The sequence below is a fragment of the Pan troglodytes genome, chromosome 1 (assembly GCF_028858775.2).
Source record: "Pan troglodytes isolate AG18354 chromosome 1, NHGRI_mPanTro3-v2.0_pri, whole genome shotgun sequence".
NCBI lineage: Eukaryota > Metazoa > Chordata > Mammalia > Primates > Hominidae > Pan > Pan troglodytes.
The window spans coordinates 156,399,527-156,415,459 of record NC_072398.2 but is presented as its reverse complement, the minus strand read 5'-3'; the positions used below and the strand labels follow the sequence as shown (position 1 = coordinate 156,415,459).

The following is a 15,933-nucleotide window of genomic DNA, read 5'->3' as shown; positions in this document are numbered from 1 at the left end:
TTCTTAACTGTAAAATGGGGATAATTCTACTTGTTCTCCTTAAATAATTGTAGAAATTACATGAGAAAAATATTTAACCTAATCAAACGAAATAATTCTTTATAGTCTTTTTTCCTCTATGACATCATACATGTAGCATATTCTAATAAATTTCTCTCTCATAATTTCTTTCTTGTGATATTGAGTGATATCACAGCTACCATGATAAAGATAAAACCAATCATGATTATGCACCTACTATAAACCAAACCATGACATAGCACTTTACAAACATCTCATTTAATCCTATGAAATGATAATTATCTTCTATTTTGAGATCCAGAAAGAGAGGTCCAAAGAGGTTCAATAGTACCCAATGTTCATTACCTAGTAAGTAGCAAGTTTTTGTAAATGCTTCTTTTGTAATGATAGACTGCAATAAAACCAAGACCCTTCTATTTGCTAAAAGGCCTTCAGACAGGAAGTACCCACAGCCATGGACCCACCATTGCTCCTCTTAGCTGACTTTCCACTGTTACCACTCGAGACTGACAGACAGGAAATTGTTCTCTTTCAAAAATCAGAACTCATGAAATGTGTAGTCTGTCCTTGTTTTTTTATCTCTACTGGTCATTCTTAACTTTGTCCACCACTCTAGAGCTCAGAGTCCACTTAAAATATTCTGAGGCACAGAATATGAATACAAAGCAAAAGCAAAAGGTAGCAATCAAAGTCTTCCCTAGTTTATTTATAACATTTATCATGATGCTATTTTATGAAAATATACATGTTATTCAGTTATTTACCAAATAACTACGGAACACTGTGGGGACACTCACAAAAATGGGGCGTGTGTGTGTGTGTGTGTGTGTGTGTGTGTGTGTGTATGCTTTGTATGCCAGCAGTCTTCACTGTTTATACTGCCTGATTGCTAGCTTGATACGCCTGACCAAGGGCACCAGCCACACACACATCCAAAGTCAACACCAGTCCAGCAAATCCAGGATAAAATCTGCTCTCCCTCCTCATAACTGAGGTTCTGAGTTGTCCTCACTTTCCTTCCAACTTACATAGATTCATTTGTCCACTAAATACATATCGAGAACTTCCTATGTGCCAGGCAATGTTCTACAAGAAAACAGAAACCTTGGTCCTTGCTTCTACCTATAATACACACTCAAAACAGAGATTGACTAATTATCCACTTCCTTTCGCATGAGGGAAATAGATCCACTGTACATGTTCATAAAGGTATTGGTTCACTCTAACAGTGACTGCTGATAACTCTCTCAGAAACTATTGCCATACTCTTATTGCAATCAGTAGCCAAATTGTCTGTTTTAAACCAATGACCAGACCTGATCTTAGTTTTCAATCATTTTCTCACCTGCTAGCAAGGAGCATAATTTTACCACAGTTTAAATTCACCATTTCCTTAATTAGTGTCCTGATTTTAACTACTTTGTTTTTGGTTTATTAGCTGGAAGCACCTACAGAAATTGCAGTTTCAGTTCACAAACTAAAATGAGTAAATTAAGTTAAAAATTTAAATGATCTCAGTGACATAACCATGGATCCCAACCCAGTGGATCCAATATGCTTTTCAATTCTAATACCATCCAATTCTCTCCTTCTTATTCCTTAGTCCAAGAGTTCACAGCAAAATCTGCATATATGCTGCTCTTAATTTCTTCAAATTAGCCATGACACATGAATTTATATATCCTACTATTAGTTGTATAAATAGTTCTGTCTTAATGAAACTTACAAGTTCATGAAAATCTGTTTATATTATATGTCAGTTCAATCAATATCTTCATGTACAGTAATAGCTAATTAGACAAGTACTTTATACTCAATAAATATTGTAGGATGAATCTGTGCTTAATGAAAATAAAAATATAAATTATCAAATTCCAACTACGAACAGTAACTGGTTTTTAGTCTTAAGAGGGAACATATGCCCACATACTGATAGTTATTATTATCAGATTAAATGTCTCAAATCATCAGGGAGACAAGTATATGTAAGAATACATATTCGCAGGTAAATGCAGATATAGCAGGAGGAGAATAAAATAAAATGTTCTCCATATTTACCTTTAATTTCACTTTCTAAACATTAAAATAAACTGTTAAAATATTTATAATACAATCAAATCATGTGTCACATTGTGCTGTATACATTATTTTCATTCATCTATTGATCTATTCAATCAGCCCTTCATTCACAAGAGTTCACTGAGTGTCTATGTAATGCCTTTGTTTTCTACAAGGCAGATTCAAACTGTAGAGAAACACTTCAGAGAAAAGTATTTTTGTGTGAATTAAAGGATGGTTCTACATTTAAGTACTCACCTGAAGTTATGCCTTCCTACTTCGACAATTGAAAAGTGACTATGGATTGGGGAATTATTACCATTAAGAAACATTTAAGTTTGATTGACCACGCAAAAAATCACACATATTATATAGTCTTTGGTCAGAAGCCATCTATAACATTCCCATAATCTTCTCTGATCCAAGAAGCAGATACATTACACTGAAGTCCAAGGGTGCGTTTCACAGCACATAGAATTTCAACACAGGAGAAGCCTACACCCCTATACTTCTTTTCAAACCCATATTGAAGCCAAAAGATTAAGGGTGAGATTCTTAAAATCATAAATCAATTAAGTAGAATATTACTGTGATTCTGGGACTTTAAAAGTTTATAAGATTTACTTCTTCAACAGATTGAAAAATAGCATGAATGAAATCATCTTTCTTACTAGAAAAAAATGACTTCAAGTCTTACTTTCTTTTTTTCATATTCTGGGAGAAGTCTCTTCTCTGTCTCTTTATCTCTACTTCAATCTCAATCTGTCTAATCTTTCTCAAAAGGAGCTAGTTAGTCTTTTTTTCATTACTGATTTTTAAATTTATAATTGACAAATAATTATTGTATATATTTATGAGACACAATGTAATGTTTCAGTGCATGTACACATAGTATAATGATCAAACTGGGGTAATTACATATGCATCACTTTAAGCATTCATCATTTCTTTGTGGCGACAATATTCAAAATCTTCTCTTCTAGCTATTTTGAAATATATATTACACTGTTATTCGCTATAGTCACCCTACTGTGTAGTAAAATACTAGAACTTATTCTTCCTGTCTAACTGTAACTTTGTACCCGTTGACCTCTTACTCATGGACACTATCATCCAAACTGTCCATAAAAGTATATTCTCAGTGACATGATACTTTTCCCCTCAACCTTATAACATTCATCTATGACAATATATTTTCAACTGGTGAATTAGTGCCTGGGGTTGCCAACACAAATGCAGAGAAAAGGAAGCTGTCGTTCTTTTTAAATGATAGGAAGTCTCACACATCATTCCTAAACCAGGGTCCTCTCTTAGTCAGCTTGCAGCCAGTAGCACTCTATCACTCATGGGCTGCTCAGCACAGTGTATTCATCAAGGCAGGCCGACACAATTGTTAGCTGGCAGTTCAAATGAGGCTGACTTGTCACAAGAGTGACAGCCTGGGCAATTGTTTGCCCTCTGGGAACAGGTGCAGGCAGGTTCAAATGAAACACATCCAAATACTAACAGCAAGATTCTTAATCATGTCAATAAAAAGGATGTACTGGTGTCTGGGATTCAGTGGTCACATATGCCTCTCACACTTTTGGAAATGAAATGCTGTCTGGCTTTTCAACAGAGTATTCCAAGGAATCCATCATGTCATTATCATTTTTAATACATGCTACTTGTTCGCTGGATAAAATCTCTAATGCTGACACTCCACATACTAAAAGACATGTTTATGCCTTGAATAACACAAAGGCAAGTTATCAAAATAAAGGAATGGGAAATAAGAAGTCTGACTATGGAGTAAAAAAAAACCATAATCAGCAATGAGATTTGATTTCAGAATGACAGTTTTAAAACACCAAGCATGCAAAAGAGCCCTTTAAAAGCATAGCTTAATAACATCATTAATGAAACAACAAAAGAAAATAGCTAGCCAATTTAATTTTGGCTCTTAAATTTCCCAATATTTGTGAACCAGCTATATGTTCTTATAGTTTTCATTGCATATCTATTTAAAATATTATATATTATGTATCTATACAATGTTGCTAATTATACATTTTTCCCATTGAAAATGCCAATAACTGTAAAGTATAAATGTAGCTAGATATCATGGCACTAACCGAAACATCTTAGTATTATTGGTGTTAGCATTCAAGTAGTTGCTTAATATTTAAAAAATATCTTTTGAGAAATCAGCTATGTCAATATGCAGAGGATTGAAACTAAACCCCTTCCTTACACCATATACAAAAATCAACTCAAGATGTATTAAAGACTTAAAAGTAAACCTAAATCTAACATTGAGATTGTTCACAGAACTAGAAAAACCTATTTTAAAATTCACGTGGAACCAAAAAAGAGTCAGACATTTTGTCTCATCTCCTGTATCTATCCTCTGAACATCTGTTGAGTTTCCAAACTCCTAACATCTAGTGAGAACATTACTTACTTATGCTGTAGTCTGCCACTGGTGTTTCGATCCTCTCCAATATTCTCTACTCCTCTTGCATTTTCTTTTCTAACTTGGGACTTTTAAAATTCTCTTTCTTTTACCATGAAAGTCTACCTACTGCTGTTTTCCATACATTTTCTTATATGTAGCTTTCTCTCTTTCTCCCATCTTACCTATTATTAAAATTATACTTTCTTATATTTCTGAAATGCTAAGGTATGTGTGAAAAATCATTGATTCAACTTATGCTAAAAGTGAAATTTAGTACTATTTATTACATGGATTTTATGGTCTTGCATTGAAAAGAATCTTTACCTCAAGTTGTTGAATATAACTCATAAATTTCATAGGGATTAAGTATCTGAATTAAAATTAAATAATGAAAATGGATGAAAATTTGGGGATATGTTCCTAACCTTTGGATTAGGAGAAGGCTTTTTAATTAGAAAAGAAACTGTTAAGCAATAACAAACAAGATAAATAGATTAGAGTAATAAAAATCAAAAAGTTCTGAATGACCAAATATTAATGAAGTAAAAAAAAATTGAATGAAAGCATGACTGCATGTGATAAACTATGCCTAATAAAGAGCCCCCCAATAGCCATAATATCCAATAGAGAAATGAGTAAAGCAAGCAAAATATTCACAGAAAAGGAAATATAAATGGACAATGAATATAAGGAAAGATGCTCAACCCACCAGGAGTTAGGGTAATAAAAACTAAAACAAGAAGCTAGTATTTTTTTGCCCATAAGATTAACATAAATAAGATTAATAAAATCCAGGTGAGTGGGTGTATCACAAAACAGGCTTTCTCTTATATCCTTGTTAGGAATGTGAATTATATGACCCTTTCAGAAAGCAATCTGCCAGGATTTTCTAAAATTAAACATAAGCAAATACTTAAGGAAATCTAGCCTAAAGATACAGAAATATCAGTACACAAAACAATAAATTGGCATACCATAAACTTTCATATTGCTATTAGCAATAATAAGTTATTTATACATGTATTGACTTCTTAGGATACTGAATATGTGCACAAACTGAAAAAATAATTTCAAGAGTAACATGAATTATATGCTTACATATTTGTAAAAAATTACATAAACATTTGTATGTAAGTTTATGTAATGGAAAGATACACTGAACTGTGGAAATGGGGAATTTTTAACTTTTTCCTTCCAAACAATTTGTTACATTTTCAATGTAATTGGAACACTGATAGGATACGGCTATAGTCGTAAATGTCCTTTTTAAGATTCCTTTACATTCTAAAATAGTTACAGAGACATTTGTTTTATGTCCCTCTTTCATTAGGTTTTTGAAGCTGCATTAATAAAGTGTGAAGGTAACAAATTACCTCATACTGTCATAAGTGGGAGCTAAATGATGAGAACACATGGACACATAGTGGGGAACAACAAACACTGGGGCCTATTGAAGGGTGGAGCATGGGAGGAGAAAGAGGATCAGGAAAAATAAATAATGTGCTAGGTTTAATACCTGGGTGATGAAATAACGTGTACGACGAACCCCCATGACATAAGTTTATCTGTGTAACAAACCTTCACATGTACCCCTTATTTAAAAGTTAGAAAACATATATTCAAGAGAAAAAAAAGAGGATTATCTCATTAAATAGAAAACAAAGAAAAGTAGTAAACACACTCAGTAAACAGCCTATGTTACGTGATAAGCTGAACAACTCGCCTTGTTTATCCTCTTCCAGTTCACTCTCAGAGTATCCATCATTCTCATCTTTCACATTGTCATGGGCATCTGGTGCCTTCTGTGATGAGGTTTCACTCTCTTTTTCAGGGTCTAAATTATCTTTTTTATCATCCAAAGGTGACTGTGGTATTCCATTCATTTGAACATCAGCCTGTCCTTCTTCATTAGCTTTTTCACCTTGTTTCTCCTCATCTACTTCAAAGTCTTCTTCATACTCTGAAATAGGAAAATCTCCACTATAAGAATGAAAATAGAACCCCTTATACTTAACCTATTTCTCTCTAATGAGAACTTTGACTCCATTATCCTCTCTTCTCTGAGCCTTTCTTTTCTTCTTCTTTTTCGTTCAATTAGTGAACATGGAAAACTAACAGCAAATGATCAAAGATTCCAGTCAGTTACATACACAAGAGCACAAAAGAAATGAAGCTCCAAATGACAAGGCTGAAACCTAATAAAAGTTCATTTACAAATGAACATCATCATCTAAAATAACCAAAATGGAAAGAGAAAAACTTGATATAAAACAATAAATTAGAAATAAATTAAAAATGAAGAGAACAGGATTATAATAATGAAAGTTAATTTGGAGATCCAGTGAGGTCATATTTCATATGAAAAATGTTCAAAATATTTGGATATCAACTTAATGAATAGTGAAGTGGAAAAATTCAATTAATCAAGTCCAAAAGCCCTGAGAAGTAACACTGTGAATAGCACATTATTTAAGAAACAAATGGACATCAAGAAAAGGCATTATGAAGGATTCTATATGTAGGCCAGAAATGAAATCATATGCATTATTCATTCCTACAATAAATGAAATAATTACATTTCAATGATAAAAATTTACACAAAATAGAATATTCCTGTCACAGCCACATATTTGCTTTATTCCCTGCAGAGGTGCTATAAATCTGTAGCAGGAAAAGGAAATTGTCACATCAGATAAACTCCAGCTGTCCCTCGTGGTTATAATTTTTCACCTTTCATATTTAATTGTTCCCCTTTTTCTTCCACCAAAAACTAAAAATCTTTAAGTGACAACATGCCAAGGATAGAGAGCAAAAGGATCTCATGCAGAACCAATTAAGCAAATAAACAATTATCCTTAAAGTAAAAATTACCGAGAGAATAAAGGTTTCTCAATTTTGTGTGTTTTAGTTATTAGCTATTCTGGCTTCTCTGTGGGGGAGGGGGGCTTCTCGGGTAATTTACTTGAGAGCTGTCCACCCAGTGAAAGAAACTTAATCTAGAAATGTATACCCTGTGCATATGCAGAAAGCTCTGTAAATACAGAGGATGAGGGAGATGTAAGGGGAAAAGTGAAATCAAAACCTATAACAAAGAAAATTAGATAATCACAAAAATGTTTCCACAAAAGAGATTTAATACATTTAAATATAAAATATGAATATCAGTAAACCAAAATTGTAAAATAAGCAAGAAGATGAAGAATTTGCTTTATGTTGCTAGACACAAACAGAAACTACTAATAAAAACGAGTAAATATTTTGATCCAAGTATTGCCGGCCAAGTTATAGGATAATTCCTCACCTGACCCTGTTAACTATCAATCAATAAGCCTATTTTTTGAGAATCTTCTATGATTAAGAGGATAAAATTGCAAGACAGAAGACATTACAATAAGACAATCCCGGCCATGAAAGACTCTCCAATTTTTATTGAGGAAAGAAGATGTAGGTACACAAGAAATACTGTACTCACTTTGTAGTAGTTTTTAATATGTGATCCTCAGTAATGTTTTTCAACACAATGGGGCTGGATTGCTATAGATTCTTAGATAGGACATATAATTAATTATGTGAAGTAGAGTCAAGTAAGCAGAATGTAATGAAAGGAGGATGGAAAGTCATTTTAGGGACTCATGGAAGACTTCCCAAAAGAGGAAGGTAAGGTTAGATGCAGAATACACATACATATATCACACTACAGGTGTTTACTACTGACCATAAGATAAGCAGAGGGCCAGAGAGAATGTGAGTGGATTGCTGCAATTCCATCCATAGTGTTACATAGTAGTGAAATGTCAAGGTTTGGGAATCAGGCATTCATGTGCCCAAGACCCAGTTAAAACACTTACTGACTATGTGACCGTGGGCAATTTGTCTTTAAGCTTCAGTTTCTCCATCTGTAACATGGGTAATACAACGCTATGGTGAGTATTGAGAACAATAATCCCTGGAACATGCTTAGCACAGTGCCATGAATATCAGGGGCATAATAAATATTATGGATTAGTAGTAATCGTCCTTGTGATTGGGTAGCGAAGGGAGTAGATTATAGAACAGGAGAAATCACACACGATATGTACTCCTTTGACAGCAACACACTTTAGTGGAGGCACCTGATTAAAATCAGAGCAGTACAAGTGTCCACAATTAGGACACAATTACAGTTATATAATTGAGGCACAGCACAAAAGTGAAGGAACACGAAGTGAACCACAAGAACAGTCCCAGCATCGTATTTTGTGTTTTCTCTCAAATATGAAAGTCAAGGCTGCCCTGGCTTTATTCTATCCCTGCTATCATCACATTTAAGTATTAGCTTTCTGTTAACCACAAACCTTCCAAACTGTCATTATAGCTCAAAGCACACCACCTTTGTGTCATCTACTCATGTTTTTGATACGAATAAACCAGCGACATGCTTTCTAAAATCTTTTACATAATTTCTTCTGTTCTCCCACCCCATTTGCCTTCTTCTAGAGAACTTAATTAGCTTGTTGTTTACCATCCCCACTAATGAGGACGTGAGTCAACACGGGGTCAACATCAATCTAGCCACAACCTTCTCTTGCTGACCTTGATTCAAACTTCTTGCTGTCCTTACATCAGCGACTATTATGCAGAGAGCTAAACCCTTGCGGCTGTGGCTGCATTTTTAAAAACGGAAATGGACATTTAAAGTCCATTAACTAGCCAACACAGAAGAAAGAATTCAGGAAAAGCTTTATCATAGGTATCATGAGTATAAAGTACATCACTCATAGCACTAGTTATGTTGGTTTAAGAAAAGAAAAGAAAATGAAAAGCTTTCATTGAACATGACTTTCATAAACCACCATGCTTCAAAGTTAAAACACATGAAAACACATCCTATTTGTTCATACCTCTGTGATTACTATTGCTGCAGATATATTAAAATTCTCATCCCAAGATAAGACAAAGACTAGAAGAGATTGTGAAGAATGGTGAGCTGGTAAAAGTGCTCTAAGTGAAATCTTTTGTAAAAGATTCACTTTAGTCAGTAATAATCAAACATGAAGTCTAGTGCTATAACAGCCCTGTAATTATTCTCTTGGATTTCTGAAACACTTGGGCAGCAAAAATATGAGGTGGGGAAGAAGATACCTAGAAGTTGTCCCTTTCCCGAAGCCAGCCCTTCCACAGGTACCCCAACCCATGGTTATTGTGCCCCCTATCCAAGCTTTGTCTCTTGAGTATGAGGGACACAAAGCAGCTCTCCCTTTCCGATACTTTGGACACACTATCCACAACCATTTAGTGGGTAGGCTAACTTGTACAGAATAGAAGGTTGTATAGTGTTTGAAAGATTGAGCTTTGGACTTAGACAAACCTGGGTGCAAATTCTTATTCTGCTACTTTCTTTTTGTGTATCTAAGCCTCAATTTCCCAGCCTGTAAAATTGAAGTAGTAATAATACCTACCATGTTGAATGGTGAGGATAAAATGAGACAGTGTGTGCACAGTGCCTAGTTCAGTGCTCAGTGCTTGGCACTTTCATTATTGTTGTTATTGCTGCTTTAGGTATAAGCATATACAGGCATACCTATATACACATGTAAGTATATACAAGCATACCTAGATCTGTGAATGTATACCTATATATATATATTTAATATACAGGTATACCTCAGGGATATTGCAGGTTCAGTTCCAGGCCATTGCAATAAAGATAGTGATATAAATTTTTTGGTTTCCCAGTGCATCCAAAATTATGTTTCTACTATGCTGCTGTCTGTTGAGTATACAATAGCATTATATCTAAAAACCCAATGTATACACCTTAACTAAAATCACTTTATTGATAAAAGATGCTAACAATCATCTGAGCCTTAGCTGGTCATCGTCTTTTTGCTGGTGGAGGATATTCCCTTGATGTTAATGGCTCCTGATTGATCGGGGTGTGGTTGCTGATGGTTGGGGTGGCTATGGAAATTTCTTAAAATAAGACAACAATAAAGTTTGCCACATCTATTGACTCTTCCTTTCACGAAGATTTATCTGTAGCATGCAATGCTGTTTAACAGCATTTACACACAGCAAAACCTCTTTTAAAATTGGGCTCAATCCTCTCAAATCCTGCCACTCCTTTATCAACTAATACATTTTATACATATTCTAAATTCTTTGTTGTCATTTCAACAATGTTCATGGCATCTTCAGCAAGAGTAGATTTCATCTCAGGAAACTTCTTTCTCTGTTCATCCCTAAGAAGCAACTCCTTATCTATTCAAGTTTTATAATGAGATTGCAACAATTCAATCTCATCTTAGGCCCCACTTCTAATTCTCTTGCTATTTCTACCACATCTGCAATTACTTCCTCCACCAAAGTCTTGAACTCCTCAAAGCCACCTGTGAGGAATAAAATCACCTTCTTTCAAACTCCTGTTCATGTTGATATTTTTACCTCCTTCCATGAATCATGAATGTTCTTAATGGCATCTAGAATTGTGAATCCTTTCCAGAAAGTTCCCAATTGAATTTGCCCTGATCCATCAGAGGAATCACTATATATGGCAGCTATAGCCTTACAAAATATATTCCTTAAAGAATAAGATCTGAAATTACTCCTTGATCCATAAGGATAACAACAGAATGGATGTTGTGTTAGCAGGCGTGAAAACAACATTATCGCACTGCACATCTTCATCAAAGTTCTTGAGTGACCAGGTACATTGTCAATGAGTGGTAAGATGTTGAAAGAAATCTTTTTCCCTGAGCAGTAGGTCTCAACAGTGGGCTGAAAATACTCTGCAAACCATGCTGTAAATAGATGTGCTGTCATCCAGGCTTTGTTTGTTTCATTTATAGAGCAGAAGCAGATAAAATTTAGCATAAGGCTTAAGGGCCCTAGGATTTTTTGAATGCTAAATGAGCATTGGCTTCATCATGAACTCACCAGCTGCATTAACCCATAAAAGAAGAGTCAGCCTATCCTTTGAAGCTTTGAAGTCAGGTGTTGACTTCTCCTTTCTAGCTATGAATGTCCTAGATGGCATCTTTTTCCAATGTAAGGCTTTTTCATCTACACTGAAGACCTGCTGTTTAATGTAGCTACATTTATAAATGATCTTCACTAGGTCTTCTGGATAAAATTGCAGCAGCTCCTACATAAGCACTTGCTACTTCACCTTGCAATTTCATGCTATGGAAATGACTTCTTTCTTTAACCCTCACGAACCAACCTCTGCTAGCTTCATACTTTTCTCCTGCACCTTCTTCACCTCTCTCAGCCTTCATAGAATTGAAGAGAGTTAGGGCCTTTCTCTGACTTAAGCTTTGGCTTATGAGAATGTTGTGACTAGTTAGATCTTCTATCGAGACCGCTAAAATACTCTATATATCAGCAATAACGATTTCTTTTTTATCATGCACATGTTCACTTGAAGTAGCACTCTTAACTTCCTTCAGGAACTTTTCTTTTGCATTCACAACTTGGCTAACTGCTTGGCACAAGTGGCCTAGCTTTTAGCCTGTCTTGGCTTTTGATATGCCTTCCTCACTAAGCCTAATTGTTTTTTTTTATTTAAAGTGAAAAACATGAGACTCTTCCTTTCACTTGAACATTTAGAGTGTATTATGTAGGGTTATTAATTAACCTAATTTCAATACTGTTGTGGGTTAGGGAACAGAGAAGACCAAGCAGAGGGAGAGAGACTGGAGAACAGCTGGTCAGTGGAGCAGTCAGAACATTGATTAACTTCACTTTCTTACATGGTACAGCTCATGGCACCCCAAAACAATTGCAATAGTAACAACACAGATCACTGATCACAGATCACCATGACAGATATCATAATAATGAAAAAGTTAGAAATATTGAGAAAATTTGAAACAGAGATGAAGTGAGCACATGCTGTTGGAAAAATGATGCTGATAGACTTTGGTGCAGGGTTGCCACAAACTTTTAATTTATAAAAAGTGCTATATTTGCAAAGCTTGCACAATAAAGTGAGCACAATAAAATGAGATGTGCCTGCATATATATGTGTGTATGTATATATATGAATGTGCGTGTGTCTGTGTGTGTGTGTGGGTGGGTGGGTGGGTGTATGTGTATGGAGAGAGGGAGACAGAGAAGCAGTGGAAGGCAGGAGAGAGGAGGCAGGAGAGAGGAAGAAGGAGAGAACAGAGAAAAAAGAAAAAAGCGAAAGAAAAAAGCAGACAGATAGGTTCCACAACCCTAAGCCTATAGTCAACTGCCTTTAGTTATGGCATACTCTATCACCATATAATCATATAGGTTGTACCTACCTGATGTCAAAGCAATTCATCAATTTCATGAAAAACAGTACATTCAAAAACTTTTAAAATAGGTAAAATTCTATTTGGTGAAAATGGTCTCTGCAGAAGTCAATAGAGTCTCTAACTCACATTGACATGTACTCATTCTCTCTCCTCATCTCTGCAGCCAGAACCTTTAACCTTTCTGGGGTTAGGTCTGCCCTCCTCTAAGGTAGGTGACACAGGACTCCATACAAAACAGCAAAGGAAGGAGGTCAGGGGCACCCCACATGTAACACAGCTGGGTAACATTTAATGGGTATTTTTGAAAATTTTGATCACATTTCAAAGACAAACGAAACAGCCACAGCTACAACAAAAGAAACTTGTGTTGTTGATTACCATATTTTAAAGTATTTTCCTGGTCATCTTCCAAGACTTCTTGTCCTGGTTTTCCTTTACTTGTCATTTCCTCCACAGCAGTTACCACTTCTTTGAGCCCTGTTTTTATTTCTTGAGCTGAAAAATTGGCTGAAACAGAGGTTTTGTTCTCCTTGATCTCATTTCTTTTTGGTATCACATACTCTCTCTCTTTCCTCACTTTCCCCTCAGCCTTCTTCAGTTCCTCTCCTTTCTCAGTGCTCTTTTCTTTCCTAGATTTTGGCAAAGACGGTTTTTTGTCAAGGCCCATTGCAATAATGCACCTATGAAAAATATTAGCAGGAAGTGTTTGTTAACCCTTGTAGACAGCACAATGGAACCTCAAAGATTTTGAAAGCACTTATCTCTTATTCTAGTAAAAAAAGACACAAAAATGTTTTGATTACTGTACACACTAATAAAAATAAACAATTAAAAAAGCTAATTAAAAATAAACTATTCTTTTTTGATACTAAAATCTTGTAAACAAACAACAAATTCTTAATAACGTTATCCACAATAATAAACAAAATAAAATAACTCGTCAACCAAGAACTATAGTTTCAAACTGAAATCTGTGTCTTCAAGTATATTTTTGGTCCTGAACAGTAACACGTATCATAGATACAGAAATATAGGTGGGTATATAATTTTTCATACATAAAGACATATCTCAAGTCCTTAAATGAGAATTTTGTGATAATAGAACATGCAGATTTACAAACAGAGAAGCTGATATAAAAATGGTCAGAAGAAGCAAGATGCCATTCAGTCTGATAAGTTATATTTTAACAACACAACAACAGTAACAAAAGACTTACAAGATTGGCTCTAAATAAATATGATTGATTTTTTAAAGAAATATATACAGTCAAATGTTGCTGCATCTTTTAAGTGAATAACTCAGGAGTTTGTTCACTTATTTTCATAGAACTGTCATTATTGCTTTAGAATGGCCTTTTGAAGTCTGCACTACAGTCTTCTGGTGATTTTTGCTGGTAATAAGTTCTTATTCCTCAAAAATGACAGTAATTTATAGAGGTTATGAAGTCATTCCAAGTCAAATCTGGTGAACCATGCAGATAATCTGAATGCATTATGACATTAAAACTTTTTAAATCAATTATAACAAAAGTAATATGAATAAATTGTCTTCTATAGCTTTCTATTTCTTAAGTTGATATTAAAATAAGAATTCCAATGATAATAATATATACATTAATAAAAATGATGATTATGATAATGATAAGATTATTGAGCACTCTCTCTGTGCCAAGCTCTTTTCTGGGTACTCTGTATCCATTATCTTAAGGAATTCATTACCTCATAGACCAATAAATTAAGAACTATCATCACCACTTTACAAATGAGAAAATCGAGGCTTAAAAGGTTCTAGCAGCTCAAAGTCACCCAGTACGTGGGTGATGGAGCTGGATTCTAGCTCAAGACTGCTAGGCTCCATCACATCATACTGAAGCACAACCATATTAGTCTATTACAGGTGTAGGCCTCCAGTTCCTAGCTATGATTTAACTAGTAGAGATGACTAGTTACACAGACAAATGTTACACTTTGAGCTTACCACCAAAGAAAGGACTCACGCTCTCTCAGCAGACACTAATACAATCTGGAGAAGTTTCTGGCAAGACCTGGATAAAATCCATGATCTGAAAAATGTTTCTGGTAGTTATCAGTCTCTTCAGTCTTCTTTCTCTAGAACTACTCACGTCCCCCTCTCTGCATGTGACACAACTACCAGAGAACTGAATTTATAGTGGGCAGGTGAAAGGGATCAGAAAGCAGTCAAGACTTGCTAGTCCCAGAAGAATAGAAATAATATGTAAAATCTCAAAAATGCCTCAACCTGAACAAATCCAATGGCAATTTCTTAAACTGAAGATTTCACTAAATTTCAGCCATCTGCAGCGTAGAAATAGCAAAGGAATTGATCTTAATAAATTTTCCCAACAAGCAAATATGAGAACTGAGTTATATCACTTAACTTTTCAATATCTCCCCATAAAATAAAGCTAGAAGGATTTGCACTCAAAGTAACTATCAGGCTGTAAAAAATGAGATAATGAGATTATACTTATCTCACCCATATTAAGCATGATAAATATTTCTTGACTATAATGATGATGTGCTTAGCACATTGCTTTCCTTGGAATAAAGGTGTCATGAATCTTCACAAAATATGATTACTAGCATTGCCTTCTGTTCAAGCTGTTCTTCCCTTATCAATTGCAGCACCAAATCCATTGATTTGGAGCCTCTGATATGTTGTTACTTTTAGTTTATGTTGTGGCTGCGTAAAGGCTTTGATGCCTCCCTACTGCATGCACAGACTTTTTATTGCCCATCTGCTGAAGGGAATTGGACAAACAAAGTGAGTAACATCTGTGCTCTCCTCGTCACTGACTACCTATTTGACTTCTGAATATAATTTGAGGTGTTGATTATGATTACTAAAGCTCAAAGCAGTCTGCATTCTACATGGTTAGGCAATTCTTCCCATGTTTCATGCTAGCAATTGAAAATTACTACGCCTCTTCAAACAGTTCCTATAATTGAGAGATGAGTACAGTTGTGGAACCTTACACTTTGGAAGTGACCACTGCTCAGCTTTTCTTGTTTTCTGAGGACCTTAAACAGGTAATTCCTAATCATTTAGAAATATAATTCTCTGTTGTTTTATTGTACCATGCCATCCTTTTTCTCATCACAAATGTTTCTGGGACTGGTATTTTTTAAATA

General features: G+C 34.9%; 1 protein-coding gene and 1 long non-coding RNA gene across 4 annotated transcripts in view; one reads left to right on the top strand and one right to left on the bottom strand.

The window, feature by feature from the left end:
• Positions 1–15,933, bottom strand: part of ERICH3 (glutamate rich 3) — a 106,732-nt gene that overhangs the window by 25,350 nt on the left and 65,449 nt on the right. The window contains exons 10-11 of one of the 2 annotated variants that reach the window (XM_513496.8): positions 13,159–13,460; positions 6,240–6,476 (exon numbers count right to left, since the gene is read on the bottom strand). In XM_513496.8, the coding sequence (XP_513496.3) occupies positions 6,240–6,476; positions 13,159–13,460 (539 nt within the window). The remainder of the gene's footprint in view (positions 1–6,239; positions 6,477–13,158; positions 13,461–15,933) is intronic. The other variant, XM_016920837.4, reaches the window with a different exon arrangement.
• LOC129143972 (uncharacterized) overlaps positions 1–15,933 on the top strand; it is a 49,672-nt gene that overhangs the window by 16,049 nt on the left and 17,690 nt on the right. The gene's annotated exons all lie outside the window — the stretch shown is intronic.